Source organism: Diaporthe citri, assembly GCF_014595645.1.
Source record: "Diaporthe citri strain NFHF-8-4 chromosome Unknown scaffold_6, whole genome shotgun sequence".
In the NCBI taxonomy this organism is placed as follows: domain Eukaryota; kingdom Fungi; phylum Ascomycota; class Sordariomycetes; order Diaporthales; family Diaporthaceae; genus Diaporthe; species Diaporthe citri.
In genome coordinates, this window is record NW_025064851.1 from 271,305 (window position 1) to 285,486 (window position 14,182).

At 53.8% G+C, this 14,182-nt stretch overlaps 5 protein-coding genes across 5 annotated transcripts; 2 read left to right on the forward strand and 3 right to left on the reverse strand.

Annotated features, from left to right (window-relative positions):
* Positions 1-471: 471 nt before the first annotated feature.
* On the forward strand, positions 472-4,419 carry INS49_012107 (uncharacterized protein; the record flags this gene model as incomplete). Its single annotated transcript, XM_043172812.1, has 3 exons — positions 472-904; positions 1,236-2,411; positions 3,251-4,419. 3 exons carry the CDS (start codon positions 472-474, stop codon positions 4,417-4,419), a joined length of 2,778 nt encoding a protein of 925 aa, XP_043022109.1.
* A 1,418-nt stretch (positions 4,420-5,837) lies between these two features.
* On the forward strand, positions 5,838-6,514 carry INS49_012108 (uncharacterized protein; the record flags this gene model as incomplete). Its single annotated transcript, XM_043172813.1, has 3 exons — positions 5,838-5,972; positions 6,077-6,136; positions 6,272-6,514. 3 exons carry the CDS (start codon positions 5,838-5,840, stop codon positions 6,512-6,514), a joined length of 438 nt encoding a protein of 145 aa, XP_043022110.1.
* Positions 6,515-7,842: 1,328 nt separating this feature from the next.
* On the reverse strand, positions 7,843-9,438 carry INS49_012109 (uncharacterized protein; the record flags this gene model as incomplete). Its single annotated transcript, XM_043172814.1, has 1 exon — positions 7,843-9,438. One exon carries the CDS (start codon positions 9,436-9,438, stop codon positions 7,843-7,845), a length of 1,596 nt encoding a protein of 531 aa, XP_043022111.1.
* A 781-nt stretch (positions 9,439-10,219) lies between these two features.
* INS49_012110 (uncharacterized protein) lies at positions 10,220-11,739 on the reverse strand (the record flags this gene model as incomplete). Its single annotated transcript, XM_043172815.1, has 6 exons — positions 10,220-10,222; positions 10,293-10,395; positions 10,446-10,493; positions 10,560-10,745; positions 10,808-11,604; positions 11,674-11,739. The coding sequence occupies 6 exons, from the start codon at positions 11,737-11,739 to the stop codon at positions 10,220-10,222; spliced, it is 1,203 nt and encodes a 400-aa protein (XP_043022112.1).
* A 357-nt stretch (positions 11,740-12,096) lies between these two features.
* INS49_012111 (uncharacterized protein) lies at positions 12,097-13,533 on the reverse strand (the record flags this gene model as incomplete). Its single annotated transcript, XM_043172816.1, has 5 exons — positions 12,097-12,131; positions 12,227-12,444; positions 12,509-12,613; positions 12,684-13,252; positions 13,309-13,533. The coding sequence occupies 5 exons, from the start codon at positions 13,531-13,533 to the stop codon at positions 12,097-12,099; spliced, it is 1,152 nt and encodes a 383-aa protein (XP_043022113.1).
* Positions 13,534-14,182: the final 649 nt, after the last annotated feature.

Here is a 14,182-nt window from a genome sequence, read left to right on the forward strand (position 1 = left end):
TCAGTGAAACAAAGCCACTCGAAGCTGGCCGGCAGCAGATTCCATAACGCGCGTGTCGAAAGCACATTGTGAGCCTTGTCTTGCACTTGAACGCACTCAACAAACAATTCCTCGTTGTTCCTATGCCAAGGTTGCCCTGCTCCGGACGCGCAGTGCTGAAGCTCTTGTCTGTCGCCTGGTCTGGAACTGACGCTAACGCGTGACATCATTTCGCCTGCAGAGCCTCACTTGTGGCCGATATCCCCAGATAGTGTCGACTCAGGCCCGAGTCGACTGCATCATCACCCTCCGATATCGACTCGGTCTTGATCCTGGCTTGCAACTTCATCAGTTTCAATGAACCTCCAGCGCTCCATGCTCTGTCAATGGCTGGCTGCACCACCTGAAGGCTAGAAAGTTATAGAATATTTATTTCCTTGTGTTTCTTTTCGCATATCTTGCGCACATGTTTCTTCACACCCACTAGAAATAATGAAGCGTCTCGGAACGGCTGTGACCATCACCGACCCACTTGTAAAGTACAATGCCCTTCTTGCAACCGGCACCTTTCACCCCGACCCCGCGCAGCACCGCCTGGCTCATCACCTGCAAAAGCTCTACGTCCGGCTGAAAGACTACCAGCCGTCCACAGAGTACCGGACAAAGCTCCGACAGATAACCGAGTCTATCGGCGGTGCCAGGGAAAATGAGACGGACCGGCTGGCAGTCAGAAGCCATCCCATCAGGCGCAACCCTCTTTTCGCCAAGTTCTTCAGGTCGACCGAGGGACCACGAGACAGTCTGTCCCTCACACGTATTCTGACGAGCCATGAGGCTGCCGTCGATATCGACTCTCCCAAAGGGCTATTCCTCTCAGGCGAGGTCGGCACTGGGAAGTCCATGTTATTAGACCTCCTGGCAGATGGTCTGCCCACCAGTCGCAAGCGGCGGTGGCACTTCAACACTTTTATGCTCTACGCATTCGCAAGACTTGAACACTTTCGAACATCGCGTCCCAGCATTGCTCGTGAAGACCAGCAATGGTCAGTGTTGTGGATGGCCAAGGAGATGATTGAAACATCGCCCATTCTGTTCTTAGACGAGTTTCAGCTCCCGGATAGAGCTGCAAGCAAGATTCTCAGTAACTTGTTTATTGCATTCTTTCAGCTTGGTGGCGTGCTGGTTGCCTCGTCCAACCGCATGCCTGATGAGCTCGAAAGCCACCGGCACATATGGTTCACCACCACCGTCAACAGGTGGCCTGGTCCGCAATTTATTCGGCATGGGCGCTCAGAAGCAAAGAGGAGAGCTGTTTGGGAGCACGAGCGATTTTGCCGCCTTCTTGGAGGTCTTGAAGGCGAGATGCGACTTCTGGCATATGGAAGGTGCCCAGGACTGGCGGCGGCGAGACATACAAGAGCACCTTGGCCTACACCAGAAAGCAAACACAGCGCCTGGGTCTACAGCTTCCCCCTCCACCGTGGAAAGTCCGGACTCGGATCTTTTACTCATCCGTGATGAGATTGGTGACTCAACAACACCACGAAAATACGCACTCACGATAGACAGCTCCGAAAGTTGGAATCAGATGGTACTAGAGACTGTCAACAACCCGCTCCTTTCATCAATACCCTGGGAGCCGGCAACTTTGGTTGTGTATGGAAGGCTCGTCAATGTACCCAGACACTACCAAGGTTTTACACACTGGGATTTCAATGAATTGGTACACAAGTTTGGACCGGCTGATTATGTCACACTGGCCTCAAACTACCACACATGGGTCATCGACAACGTGCCCGTGCTACCGGTGTCCATGAAGAATGAAGCACGACGCTTCATTACACTCCTGGATGCGCTGTACGAGGCTCGTTGTAAGGTTCTTATTCGAGCCGAAGTCGGTCCCGACAATCTCTTCTTCCCAGAACAACATCGGCGTCAGCCCTCAAAATCCGGACTCACTACCATGACCCGCTCCTCTTCGACTGCGAAAACCACCACCAGCAGCAGCACCACCGAGGAAGGCGAACACGAGGACGCGACCTATTCTGAAACTATCTCTGAAGTCTATCAAGACTCTGCTGCCCCCTTCAGGCCCAATATATCCAGTTATAACGACGGTCCATCTCCTTCTGCCAACAAAACTTCCAGTATCCATGCCGAGATTGACTCAGATTTCGGTGTCCTCGGACAGAAGGTCGACTTCGTGAACACATCTGCATTCACAGGAGAGGATGAGCGATTTGCTTACAAACGAGCGGCAAGTCGGCTGTGGGAACTCTGCAGTGCATCCTGGCATGGCCGTCTTGGACCTCCTGAGGCGTGGTGGCAGCCTGTGCCCGCTGAGGCGCGGCACTGGGAGAGCAAAGAACCGACAAAACCCCTGGACATGAGCTACGCGGCGCAGAGCAAGACACCGGGGGATGTTGCTTGGGGTCCCTCGGTGGACTTGGAAGAGCCAGCGGGACTCTCTAGGCTACGCGTAGACGAACTAAAAAACGGCAGGCGTGAATGAACGTCGACCACGAGGGATCATGCACATCCTGGAACACACGCTTCCTGAGATTGACAGCTTCTTCACCAAACAGATAAGGTTGAGCCAGACCTGTTTCTTCCACTCGAGGTGGCCATGTAAGATGATTGGTGGTTCATGACTTGAAGTGATGAAACATGATCTGTGGACCCTGTTCGTCCAGACGCTGTGTTTCAGAGGACAATGGGTCTGTGTAAGCAAATTTCACTCTTCACATGCGATTCAGCGCAGCTGAAAGCCATTGTCAGTCGCATCAAAACAGTTACTGTCGTCAGGTTGCTGGCCTGTCGAACCAGCCGCGGGACAAGCTGGCGCATACCTTGCAGGCACTCCCGGAGCACCACCCGCCGAATCTAATTCAGGGGTTAGTTCCCCGCAACACCAAACGCCAGGTGACCTCAACTTCAACTTCATGATTGTGGGCCACTGAACACGCGACTTGTCATCTTCATTTCTCACTGCATACGGCATGCGAAAACAAGAGATGCGCAACTACTTTGTTTAGTGTCACCAAAATGTGAAAGCAATAAGCCATGATCGGCGACAAAACCATCAGGCCGAGGCAGCGGCGGAAACTGCGAGATGTGCTTTGCTGCGCAGGGCTCGTCTTGATAATCTACTGCCTCTTCTTGGCTCGCCGAGTGCCCGAAAAGAGCCAACATGAGACGTCCTTTGCCACCCATCGGGAGTCCAATGCCGGCCCTCATCCCCCAGAGCTGCTGAACAATCTCTCCCTCACAGTCTCACAATGCGAGGCCGCATTCCCAAACCTGACCTGGTCTATCCAGGACGTCGTCTCACAGGGGCCTTTCACCCTCACCCCGAAATCAGCACCGGTACTGGGACGCATCAAATCTGGCCAGCTGCACATCCTCAAGTCCCAGCGCAAGAATGAGCTCTCGGGGGAGATGCTCAACTCCCGCACCGCATCGCTGCACCAGATCCACCGCGCCCTGCTGACCGCGCCACCGTCAGAGCCCGCCCCGGACACGGTCTTCGCGCTGAACTTCCAGGACCAACCCTTCGGCACGGCCTGGGCCTACTCGAGACAGGCGGACCCGAACTCCCGGCCGGGCTTCGACGACGGCAACGCCAACGCGCGGACGTTCCTGATGCCGCACTTCTCCTTCTGGGCGTGGAAACTCCCCTTCATCGGGTCCATGGGCAGGGCGGCCGAGGCCATCGCGCACATCGAGACCGAGCTCAACCCAACCTTCGCGTCCAAGACCCCGAAGGCGGTCTGGCGCGGCACGACGTGGTTCAACAGTGTGCACAACCCGCGGCTTCGCGCCAACCTGCTCGCGGCGGCCAAGGACAGGCCCTGGGCGGACGTCGAGGCGCTGGCGTGGGACGGCGGCAAGGACGCCAACGGCGAGCGGACGGCCAGCAACGGCCTCCCGATCGAGGACTTCTGCAGGTACAGGTACATCCTGCACACGGAGGGCGTCACGTACAGCGGGCGGTTCCAGTTCCTGCAGATGTGCGCGAGCGTGGTCATCACGCCGCCCATCGGCTGGATGCAGCACGCCACGCACCTGGTGAGGCCGGTGTTCTCGAGCGCCCTGCCCGGGCTGGAGGGATCGTGGGAGGCGGGGCCGATGACGAGCAGGTCGTGGGGCGAGGGCTACGGCCCCGAGGAGGCCAACATCGTGTTTGTGAAGCCGGACTGGTCGGACCTCGACGACGTGATCGGCTGGCTCGAGGGCCACCCGGACGTGGCGGAGGGCATCGCGCGGCGGCAGCGGAGTTTGTTCGCGGATGGGGGCTACTTCAGCCCTGCTGCTGAGGCGTGCTACTGGCGCGCGCTGATCAGGGGGTGGAGCGAGGTCGTGCTGGTTGTTGAGGGCGAGCTGGAGGAGATCGGGCCGGGACAGACTTTTGAGTCCTTTGTGCTAACTAATGGGGACTGAAGGACGGCGCATGTCCGGACACGTTGAGCTTTCGGTAGGGAACCGCAGCACGAGGGTAACCTCTGGCCCCGTACTGCACAGCGCTTGGCTGTGTTGCCGCGAACAGGATGGCCTCATATCATGTGTTCGGAGTTCGAGGCACTGAGACGGCTCGGGGAGGTGGCATTACTAGAACATCGTGGAGACTTACCTTACTAGCAATTGCGATGCATCAACAGGCGTCTTCAGACCATCGCTGTATCGCTTTTCATTTTCTTGTTCCATTGTTGGCAGTTTCCCCGTGGACAGCCACAATAACAGTGCTGGTGTCCTCCCTTGAAAGTTGCTTACCAACACGAACCCAAAATCCTTCCCTACCTACCCAAGTGCCAACACTTGTAAAACGGCGTCTCGGGATCATTAGATCTCCGATGATCCGCTGGCTCCTGTCCAACTCCTTAGCGGCCCATTTGCATGCCCAGGAATACCGATACGTCCTGCCATGGCTTCCTCGGCACCTGGGCACGCACAAGCGATGGTGCAGCTCCTCAAGCCCGCCAATTCCAGCAAGGGATTCGGCTGCATTTTTTTTTTTTTTTTGGCCAGAGTCGATATCAGTCGCCATGGCCAGTGAGTCAGCAAGGCAGCAGAACGTGGGAATGTCTCGGGAATGAGGGCAAAAGTGCCGTTCTGGGTGGCTGAGAAATCCAACTGCCTGTGGGCAGCTTTGTAGCCCCCAACGTGCCCCCAGGCACCCATGACCCCCCCCCCAGCGACCTTCAGCGTGTGATGTTATTTCCAGCACCCAACTGCTCATGATCAGTGACAGCCTTTGTTCTCATCTCCAAGCCTGTCGCATCGTGGGGTAAGTAGCGTATATACTACAGTTCAATAAAGCTGATTTGACATTTTACGGCGTCCGGGCGACTGGGAGTTCAATGTTTTCAGCCCCATCCGCCTGGCCCCCTGGATCCGTTGGAATGCCTGGACGTCACCGTCAGCAGTAAGACACCGCCCCGAAGGATCTGTCTGTCCCGCTGAAGTCGTACCATTGGATGCGTGTGTGTGTCTCGCAGGCCGTTTCTTGCAGCCAGCTTGCTTAGCCGCGCCTTTCCTGGAACCGACAGGCTCCGTCTTACTTGGTCGTGGTTGCACAACATGCGCCGCCCAGAACTCCTGCTTCCTTTTTAAAAGTCATGGCCCGGAACTACTGACCGAGCTCTGCCGGTCACAAAACTCTCAATGCTGTCTCTTCTTGTTACATCCCTCACGCGGCTCCTGGATTATCGTTGCCTCCTAATTCGCAAATCTGAGTTGGGACAAGGTGGATGCGCCTGAAGACGATCGGACAGTCTAATGTACCGACTGCTCCTTGTTCTCGCGAGCAGACCTAATACTCTCCAACGGCCACCTTAGTAGTAGTCCCGTAAGAAGTCAACATGGCGCCATCTTTGGAGGCTACGTCGACGACGACTGCTCTCGAGGCAAGGGAGACCAGGTTCTACTACAACAACGGAGACTGCGGGGATAAGAATATTTATGTGTGCCGACCAGGGATTATCTACGGGATAGTCGTAAGCACCATTCTTCTCCTTTCACGGTTCCCCGTCCGTCATGTCTTGGAATGGTCGAGGATGCATCACTTTGAGACGAGGAGCAAGTGATTAACATGTACTAGGGGGCTGTCGTTATTGGTCTCGCCGTTATATTCTATGCCCTTTACCTTTACAGAGACACGGTGAGTTTACGGATTCTAAGTTATTCAAGTCTTGCGTTATTGGTCCCCTGATCCCGTTATCACCTGGATGCCGCCCGTGCCCCTTCTAGGTGACCATTCCTATGCTACGCGCTGTGTTCATAAAGCTAATGCAAGCGCAATGGGGCCAAGGCTCTCGTAAAGACACTGATCAAGGGTCTGAAAACCATCACGCCCTGTTTACGGCGTCGGCGGAAGACCAGAAGAGTCCGCCGTGTCAAGCGCGATGTGGAAATGAATGTTGTCGACTTCGATGCCAAAACAGTGGGTTCCGATACGCCCAAGGAGCCCGCTGATACTGGCGACAGCCAAACAGCATCCGCTTCTAACTCACGACATGTACACTTCAGCGGCCCGTGAGGCGCCGTCGACAATGGGGTCTTCGACGATCACGTTTTATCGGTCCTGCCAGCTTGCCCTGAACAAGAGTAGAGTGAAGGCACAGAGGGACCTGCAGCAAAGGATACCTTCCTTACGAGGCGATGTTGATATGAAATCGCCGCCGCGGACAATGCGGGCACAAGGAATGACCAGGACATCACTGTTCGTCTGGGAGCTATAAATCTTCATAGCCATCTCGATGGGAGTGGACCGCCGGCGTGGGTTTAAGAACTTGGCCTGAAATCGGTCGGCTGAACCAGGGAAGCTTGCTGTGACCAGCAGACGAAGCGGCGCATTGGCCTGATCTGGAGACCACTCAAGAATAGCTGGAACTCCCGACTGACCATCTAGGGAGTTTGGGAGTTACCAGTCTTTATCTGTGCAAAGAAGACACAGATGGGCTTCAGAAGTTCCACCCCCATATGGCCCTTCGCCGTGGTATACCCGTTGTGGTGCAGAGCACCATTTTGTTGAGACTACTGGTCTCCAGATGATGGAAAGCGTATTGATGATATATGACTTGACTCGGCGCATGAAAATCTTATATAGCATGCATATCAGTATTTATACCATCTTAATCGTGATCTCGGCTAGTATGAGTTACCATGAGAGGTGAAATTGAAAACCAAGTTTGAACGGTCCAACTTCTCACATAGGATGGTTGACAAGTCTATGAACAATTATTCATAGTTGAGAAAGGATGTATGAGGCAAGCACGATGTTGGCCCAATATCATTTGAGTTCTAGATGATGACTATTTCCTCGTTGATTGAATACTTCACTCCAGTGTGTAAGAGAAACATTCATAATTAGTACCTCATGAGAGTCCATGCCGGCGAAGACCGCAACAGATTAGGGCAAAGGGGCATTTTCTTCTATCACTACATGCATACTAGTATCAACGAGAAAGTTGCACCACAAGCCGTAATTTTGTTGCGAACTCGGTTAGTATGGCCACCCAATTGGAAGTGTGAAAGTTGCAAGGATGGACGCTGATTCCATCGAGTACGAGGCGTTGAGATGAGAGAACACAGTACTTGTAAGCCCGCCCCGAGCATAATGGGACTGGAGATGAACAGAACAATGCTTTTACGCAAGCCTCTCAGGATGATTGACTTGCATCCACAGGCTGATAATGATCACCTGATGGAGATCCGCACTGAACGCGTGCAAGGAGTAAGTTCACTCATGGGACGGTACCCCAGACTGTACGCTTGCGCCCAGCTGCAAGAGGCTTCCCGGGCCGCGGGTTGAAGTGCCTGTATTACGTGTATAGTTGTGGCCAATACACACACATCAGGTAGCACTCAGCACCGTATCTCCACGCCCCCCTTGCTGACAGTCAAGTACTTGACTCCCTTGTACGGCTTGACGCCCTCCCCCAGGCCCCTGCTCTTCCGGGTATCCAACAAGATGCTCTCTATCCTGATCCCACTCGGCAGCCAGCCCTTGACGGCGAAGCTCACCGACGCCGAACTTGGCATGAGGATCTTGTTCTGGGCGACCCTCTTCGCGTCACGATCGTCCTCTGAGCCTGCGCCGACGGCCTTGTCCAGCTTCGCCCCGGCTGCCGTCGGCTCGGCTTGGTAGGGCTCCTCGTAGGTGTAGTCCATCGGTGCCTCCTCGTCGCCCTCGGCCAAGGGGCCTGTGACTGTGCACTTTAGCCCGAAGTATGTTGTCCCTGTGTTTAGTTCCTTGGCTGGTATGTGCCATTGCAGCTCTCCGTCGCCCGGATTGTAGGTTGCGTCTCCCTTAGTTGGCCGAACGTCGGGCAGATTCCTGACATCCTCTGGTAGCGGCACTGTGATAACAAGGTCTTCCAACGAAGTTGAGGCAGGCCCCCCTTTGCCGCCGCCCCTGCCAGGCGGACCTGAGCTGGTCGGGACGCCAAATATCTTGTTGATGTAGACCTTGACCTCAAAGTCTGACCCCGTCGGCCCGAGACCAGTCTTCATCTCGAGGTTTACCGGAAGCTTCAAGCTGCTTGAGCTCAGATTCCCGCTCTTTCCGCTAGAGAATGGTAGCAAGTCCACCTCGTAGCCCGCCAGTATAAACCTCCCGTCTGGTGGGATGAAGCTTATGACCCCAGGCTGTTCTTTCCATCTGGCCAGTCTCACGCAAGGGTGGAATACTGGCAGCTCCATAACGCTGCCGAGGTTGTGCTTGCCCGAGGGGCTCGTGAGTGTCATGTTGATGTCCGGCACCCCTGAGACCTTGCTGGTGAACGCGATGGTGCCATTAGCGAAAGCAGCCAATGGCCTCCCACTCGGCGCAAGGGTGACGTTAAGCGTCTCCACCACGTCGGCGTACAGCTCGTTGCTCGTATGCCTGACATTGGCCCTCCTCCATGGCAACGACGGCGTCGTGTTCTGGAGCAGCGACGGCGAGCCCAGCGCGGGGCTGGGTGACCGGCCGTACGCGCTCAGGTCCTTTACTTGGCCCGGCAAGGTGATGCTGCCCAGCAGCTTGCCCATCCACCCTTCTACCTCGACGACGTCCCGCAGGGCGTTCGGCTCGGTGGTGGCGACCGTGCCGGCATCGCACATCTCGGTGAGCAGCTGGGCGACGACATCGTAGTTGGACTCGATCTTGTGGGATATCAGAGGGGCGCCGAGGAACTCCTCGAAGGCGTCGATTATGCGGTGGAGGAACTCGAGGATCAGGAGCGGTTCGACCTCGCCGGAGGTGGTCAGGAGAAAGAGGAGGTTCGCGTGGATGAGGGAGAAGACGAGAGTGGGCGGGTTCGTGTTCGGGAGGTAGATCAGGTTCGGCCGCGGCTGCGGGTGGGCGAGGTAGAGCGGGAGCAGGTGGGCCGAGGAGAGCGGCCTCGACGTATAGGTGTGCGACAGGACAGGCGAGTTGCGCTCATCGTAGATGTGCAACGCCTCTACCACCCCGTCCATCTTGTCGTTATTGTTGATGGTAGGAGCTACGTACTTGGGCCGCTGCACAGCTGCTGACGTTGGTGGGGCAGCGTCAACGTAATGGCGTGCTCTCCCGGCAGGCAAGGCGGTTCAGTTCCGGCCCACTGCAGTCACATTGGCAGTGCTTCAAGATCATTCATACCCTTGGCACAACTGGGACAACGCTGACCAAACTTTGGACAAGCAACGGATGTCATGGCGGATACATGTTTGGCTTGCGCACGTTTATTTTCCCGACAAAAAAGAAAACGAGCCGTGTCCGTCATGGACTGACTTGATGTGGCTTCCCACGCAGTCATCATTTATTTCACACCTTGCCAGTGCTTCTTAATCTCACAGGTGCAATCTTCCTCTAGCAGAGGCCGAGGAGAACCTCTCATTTTGACATTTTAGTTGAATGGCTCTGCCGTGTGAACGCAAGCCTCCATGTTGCAATGCTGCGAGTCATCACCTCAGCTTAGATCGTCGCTTACCAGCAGCCAGGCGCGTTCTCCTTCCATGGTATTGAGTTACAAGTACAAGCAGTTACACGATAAATAGCTGGGTAAGGCCGTAGAGCCCGGACAAGTGAGAGAATTTTCTATTACAGCAAGGACCTAAGATTCTAGCTCCGGGTTAATACGCGGCGCTAGAGAGACGGTGTGTTCGATATGCACCTGGGCACTTACATGCAACCCCCCTAGATTATCGTCTGTGTCCTCGCCATCATGCGGAGCAAGCAGTAGACCTGCGAGCTGCTTCTTTTTGGTTTGAAGTTTCATCACTTGCTGCAGAAAACATGAGTAACTATAATCGGTTTGAAACAGCCGGTAGGACGCTTTGAAGCTAATCACCTCTTCGAATGAATCCCTGACATAGAAACGAATCATAGTCACCTCCTGCGTCTGCCCGATACGATGGATCCTGGCAAGTGCCTGCTCCTCAAGCGTAGGATTCCTAACATAGGTCAGTAACTCAGATGTCGTTTCCAGTCTGACTAGTCTTACCAATGGGGCTCGATGAGATATGCCCTTGATGCTTCTGTCAGGGTGAGCCTGTGTCAAGTGGTCAGCAATGCATAAGAAATAGCATTTCAACACCGAGTGCAACATAGGGCTTACCCTACAGCCCCACAAGATAGCGTGAGGAGCATGACTCGAGCGTTTGGATCAGTCTTAAATCGGTTAACCACACTCTGTCGCTCTTTCTGAGGCACTTTCCCGTCGAAGCGAACATTGCCTATGGAGTGCTGACCCAGCCCAGCTTCCACAAGGTCTAGAGTTAGTCTCCAAGTCGAAAATACAACACTGCAGTTTGTTAGCATCATCTTTTCAATAATAGCAGCCCTGATATAGGCCCTGGACTATACCATTTAGTTGCCATTGGAAGAGCTTTGATATCCTTCACCAGAGCCTGAATCTTTGAGGGCAATTTGAAGTCTCCCTGCAGTCTCGCAGGCTCTAGGGACCCGGCCTCCTCCATCGCCTTGCCCACCAGAGAGACAGTAGTTCCAAGGCAAGGAGGTCTGTGTCCACACCCAACCTCCTGCCTTAACCGGTGCGCTTTCTCGACACACTCGCCACAGCAGAACTTCAGACAACGGAAAAACTGCCCTTCTCGTTTGCTATCGGATGGGTCAAGCAGAGACTCTGCCAATCCAATATCTGACGAGCAATGTAGGCAGCTTATAGGGTCAAGCTCTCGTCGAGTGTTGAAAGTTCGTTGTGCCATAGATATCCAATCGTCCTTGGGTATCTGAGCGGTACCGCCGTGGCCTGGGCGGTAGCTCAGCCCGAGGTTGCAGATAAGCCTCAACGACTCAATTTGTTGCAATACGTTGACGTAAGAAACCACCCCTGACGATGTGTCTGGCCTAGGCTGTAGAGCCTCTTCGATTGTGATGATCGCTTTGCTCCGGACCTCTTCGTACATCTTTCTCTCCTCGGGGCTGAAGTCGATAGGATATTGTCTGTCCTGCCGTGGTGGGAGTGATATGGTGGTTTTCGGCCGCCGGAGAACAAGAGACGCCGACAGGTATTTGAGACGACTGATCGCCTCTTCGCCAAGTTTGCACGGTGAGGATATGTCGGCTTTGAACTGTTTTGAATCATGGTAGGGGTGAGCCCGGATGAATTTCAGCAGACTCGAAAGATCGTTCAGGCGGTTCTTGTACAGACAGACATATCCATCAGTAATGGGTCGAAGCTTAAAGCTCTGCCACCGTGGGCGACTCACTTGAATGGGAGTGCCAGTAACTGCCCAGCGAGCCCTTGCTTGCAGGTCGCAAATCGCACGAGCCATTTGCCTATTTTCATTGCGAATAAAATGCGCTTTACATATTTAAGTTAGCAAGGGGCTCAGCATGCCTAGTTGGGATATTAGGGGTAGTCACCTTCGTCCAGGATAACTCTTCGCCAATGGGTCGAGAATAAGACTGATGAATCCCTCTTTCTGTCTTTATTCTTGAATTCAGCCGACACCGTGTGATAGGTTGTTAACACAGTGGCAGCGTCCTGCAAGTCTTTTAGGTCAGTCAATTTTGTCTTTCCATAATGAAGCCGCAGACTCAATTTTCCTTCGAACAGGTGTCTGCAAATAATTCAGCAGCTCTCCAATATTTAGTAGGGTACGTGCATGTATGGTCTGTCAGGACTGCACTTACTCAGACAGCTGCTCTTGCCAGGTGCCGAGTACTATTGAATGGTCAGCTTACTTGCTCCCTAGGTGCCAGGGAATAATGTCCGATATAACTTCAAGATCACAGTGAATAAATTCCAGTACCACTCACGTGGGGGAGGGACGATGATAAGCGTCGCGCCATTGTGACTCGTTCCAGCCGAAACATCGACCATTGAACAAGCTCCGTGCTGAGCCGGCTCCAGATCCGTGGCCGCAAGAGCAATCATTGTCAGCGTTTTCCCGAGGCCCATTGGATCCGCAATGATGCCGCCTCGAAAGGGTGGTGGCTCGTCGGAATGGACAGCACCAGAGACCTTGTTGATGAATCTTAGAAGTGCCAAAATCAGTTAGCCACATCCAGCTGTTTGTACATGTTCGGGGCGGGTCGTACTGAAGTCCTGCGTGGGTGTCTCGAGCCTCCCAGATGTCACCATCTTTATCAAATGTCCAACTTTTCTCTCGATCGAGCATGAAGGTGAGCGCTTGCTTTTGGTGCCTAGGAATATCGCATCAGCATTAAAGTCGCTAACTTAGCATCAAAGATATTTGTATTGTCCGCCACGAACCTCTGCAGGCTTGTCCGGACTGCTTCGGGCTGCATTGCTTCTTCCAAATCAACATGACTGCTTAAGATATCCAAGTAGTCAGGCTGATCACCAATCTCCTCGAGGCCACTGAGCTTTGAATTTTGCAAGATGCATGTCGACACTAAAAGACAAGAACCAATGTCTTCCACTGAAAGTCGGTGAGGGTTGCAGTACTTGACATCCTGGCTGCCCATGTTTGTTGGGTCCTGAAGATGAACGTGGTTATCTTGGAGCCAATCCCCAATGTCGTCGAACAGCTCGAAAGGGCCGTAGATAGTGATGGATAAAAAGCAAGAAACCTGCGTAATAGACCTGTCAGGTCTGGCAGAGCTAATTGGTCCGTCGATACTGCAAGAGACATCGAGGTCCAACGATGAATCTTTCAAGAGCTCTTGAATCATTGGTCCATTCTCTGGTGAAATTCTTCCATGTACAATGAGATTCTTATGTTTTGAGGTGAACCGATCCCATGACTGGAGATCCACGGCGAAATTCGGTGGGAAGTCTGAAGGGCCTGATTGGTGGCATTTTGCATGTATGCGAGGAATCTAAAACTAGTTATTCAGCATCCATCCAACTATTACACCTAGTGATCTGATCATACCATTCCGAAGCAGACGGTCTCCTTCATGCTCGAGTCTGTGGTCCCAGGGCTTAGGCCAGTCATGCCGCTCGAGGGGATATTATCGAACATGAGGCCGGGCGATGGAGACTCGCGGTAAATCATTGAAGCAGTTGAATATGGCATCATTGCGATCTCGGGCTGCATTAGGGGATAAGTCTGGATTGGTATGGGGGCAATACCTTGTGAGTGGTAATCCTGGGGCATCGGGAGTATCGCAGCCGGGCCATGCCAGACATGACCGTGGTGTAGTACATGCCCTGGAGCCAAGGATGGTATTCGGCCCCAGTCTGACGACATCTGTATTTGTCGCCCTTCATATGTCTGGGCGATATTAAACGTCCCTAGTGAGTCTTGCATTATCCCAGCTTGGGGTACCCAGGAAGCTGCTTGGGTATTCTGTTGAAATTCAAAGCCGGTCATCTGGCTGGGAAGTGCAGTCCAAGGCGAAGGGCATGATGAAGGTGTTGCATGTCTCTCAGGGTACCGTTGTACGAAGCTGTTGGTGTCCGAGAAAGAACCACACTGTTGCAGCGCAGCATATTGTCCGCCTGCGAAGCACCTGCGTTTAGGCCATGGCTCCTCAGGGTTCCAACTCATCTTCAACTTTCGGTGCGTGGTTACTTGGCAACAGAAACACAAATTCGGGACCCAGATAAGCAAAAGTGATTAGCCTTGGGACAGTGTCATACATACAAAGGATACTACTAGTCTAGACGGGGTTCGTCCTGTTAGAAATAGTGAGTGCCAACTGTCTGGCGGCCTGGGCCGCCCAATCTCACCACATAGCCTCTATAACTATTCCTTATTCGAACCACTAGCTATCACAGCCTGGTAGGGGCTGAGCTTACGTGCA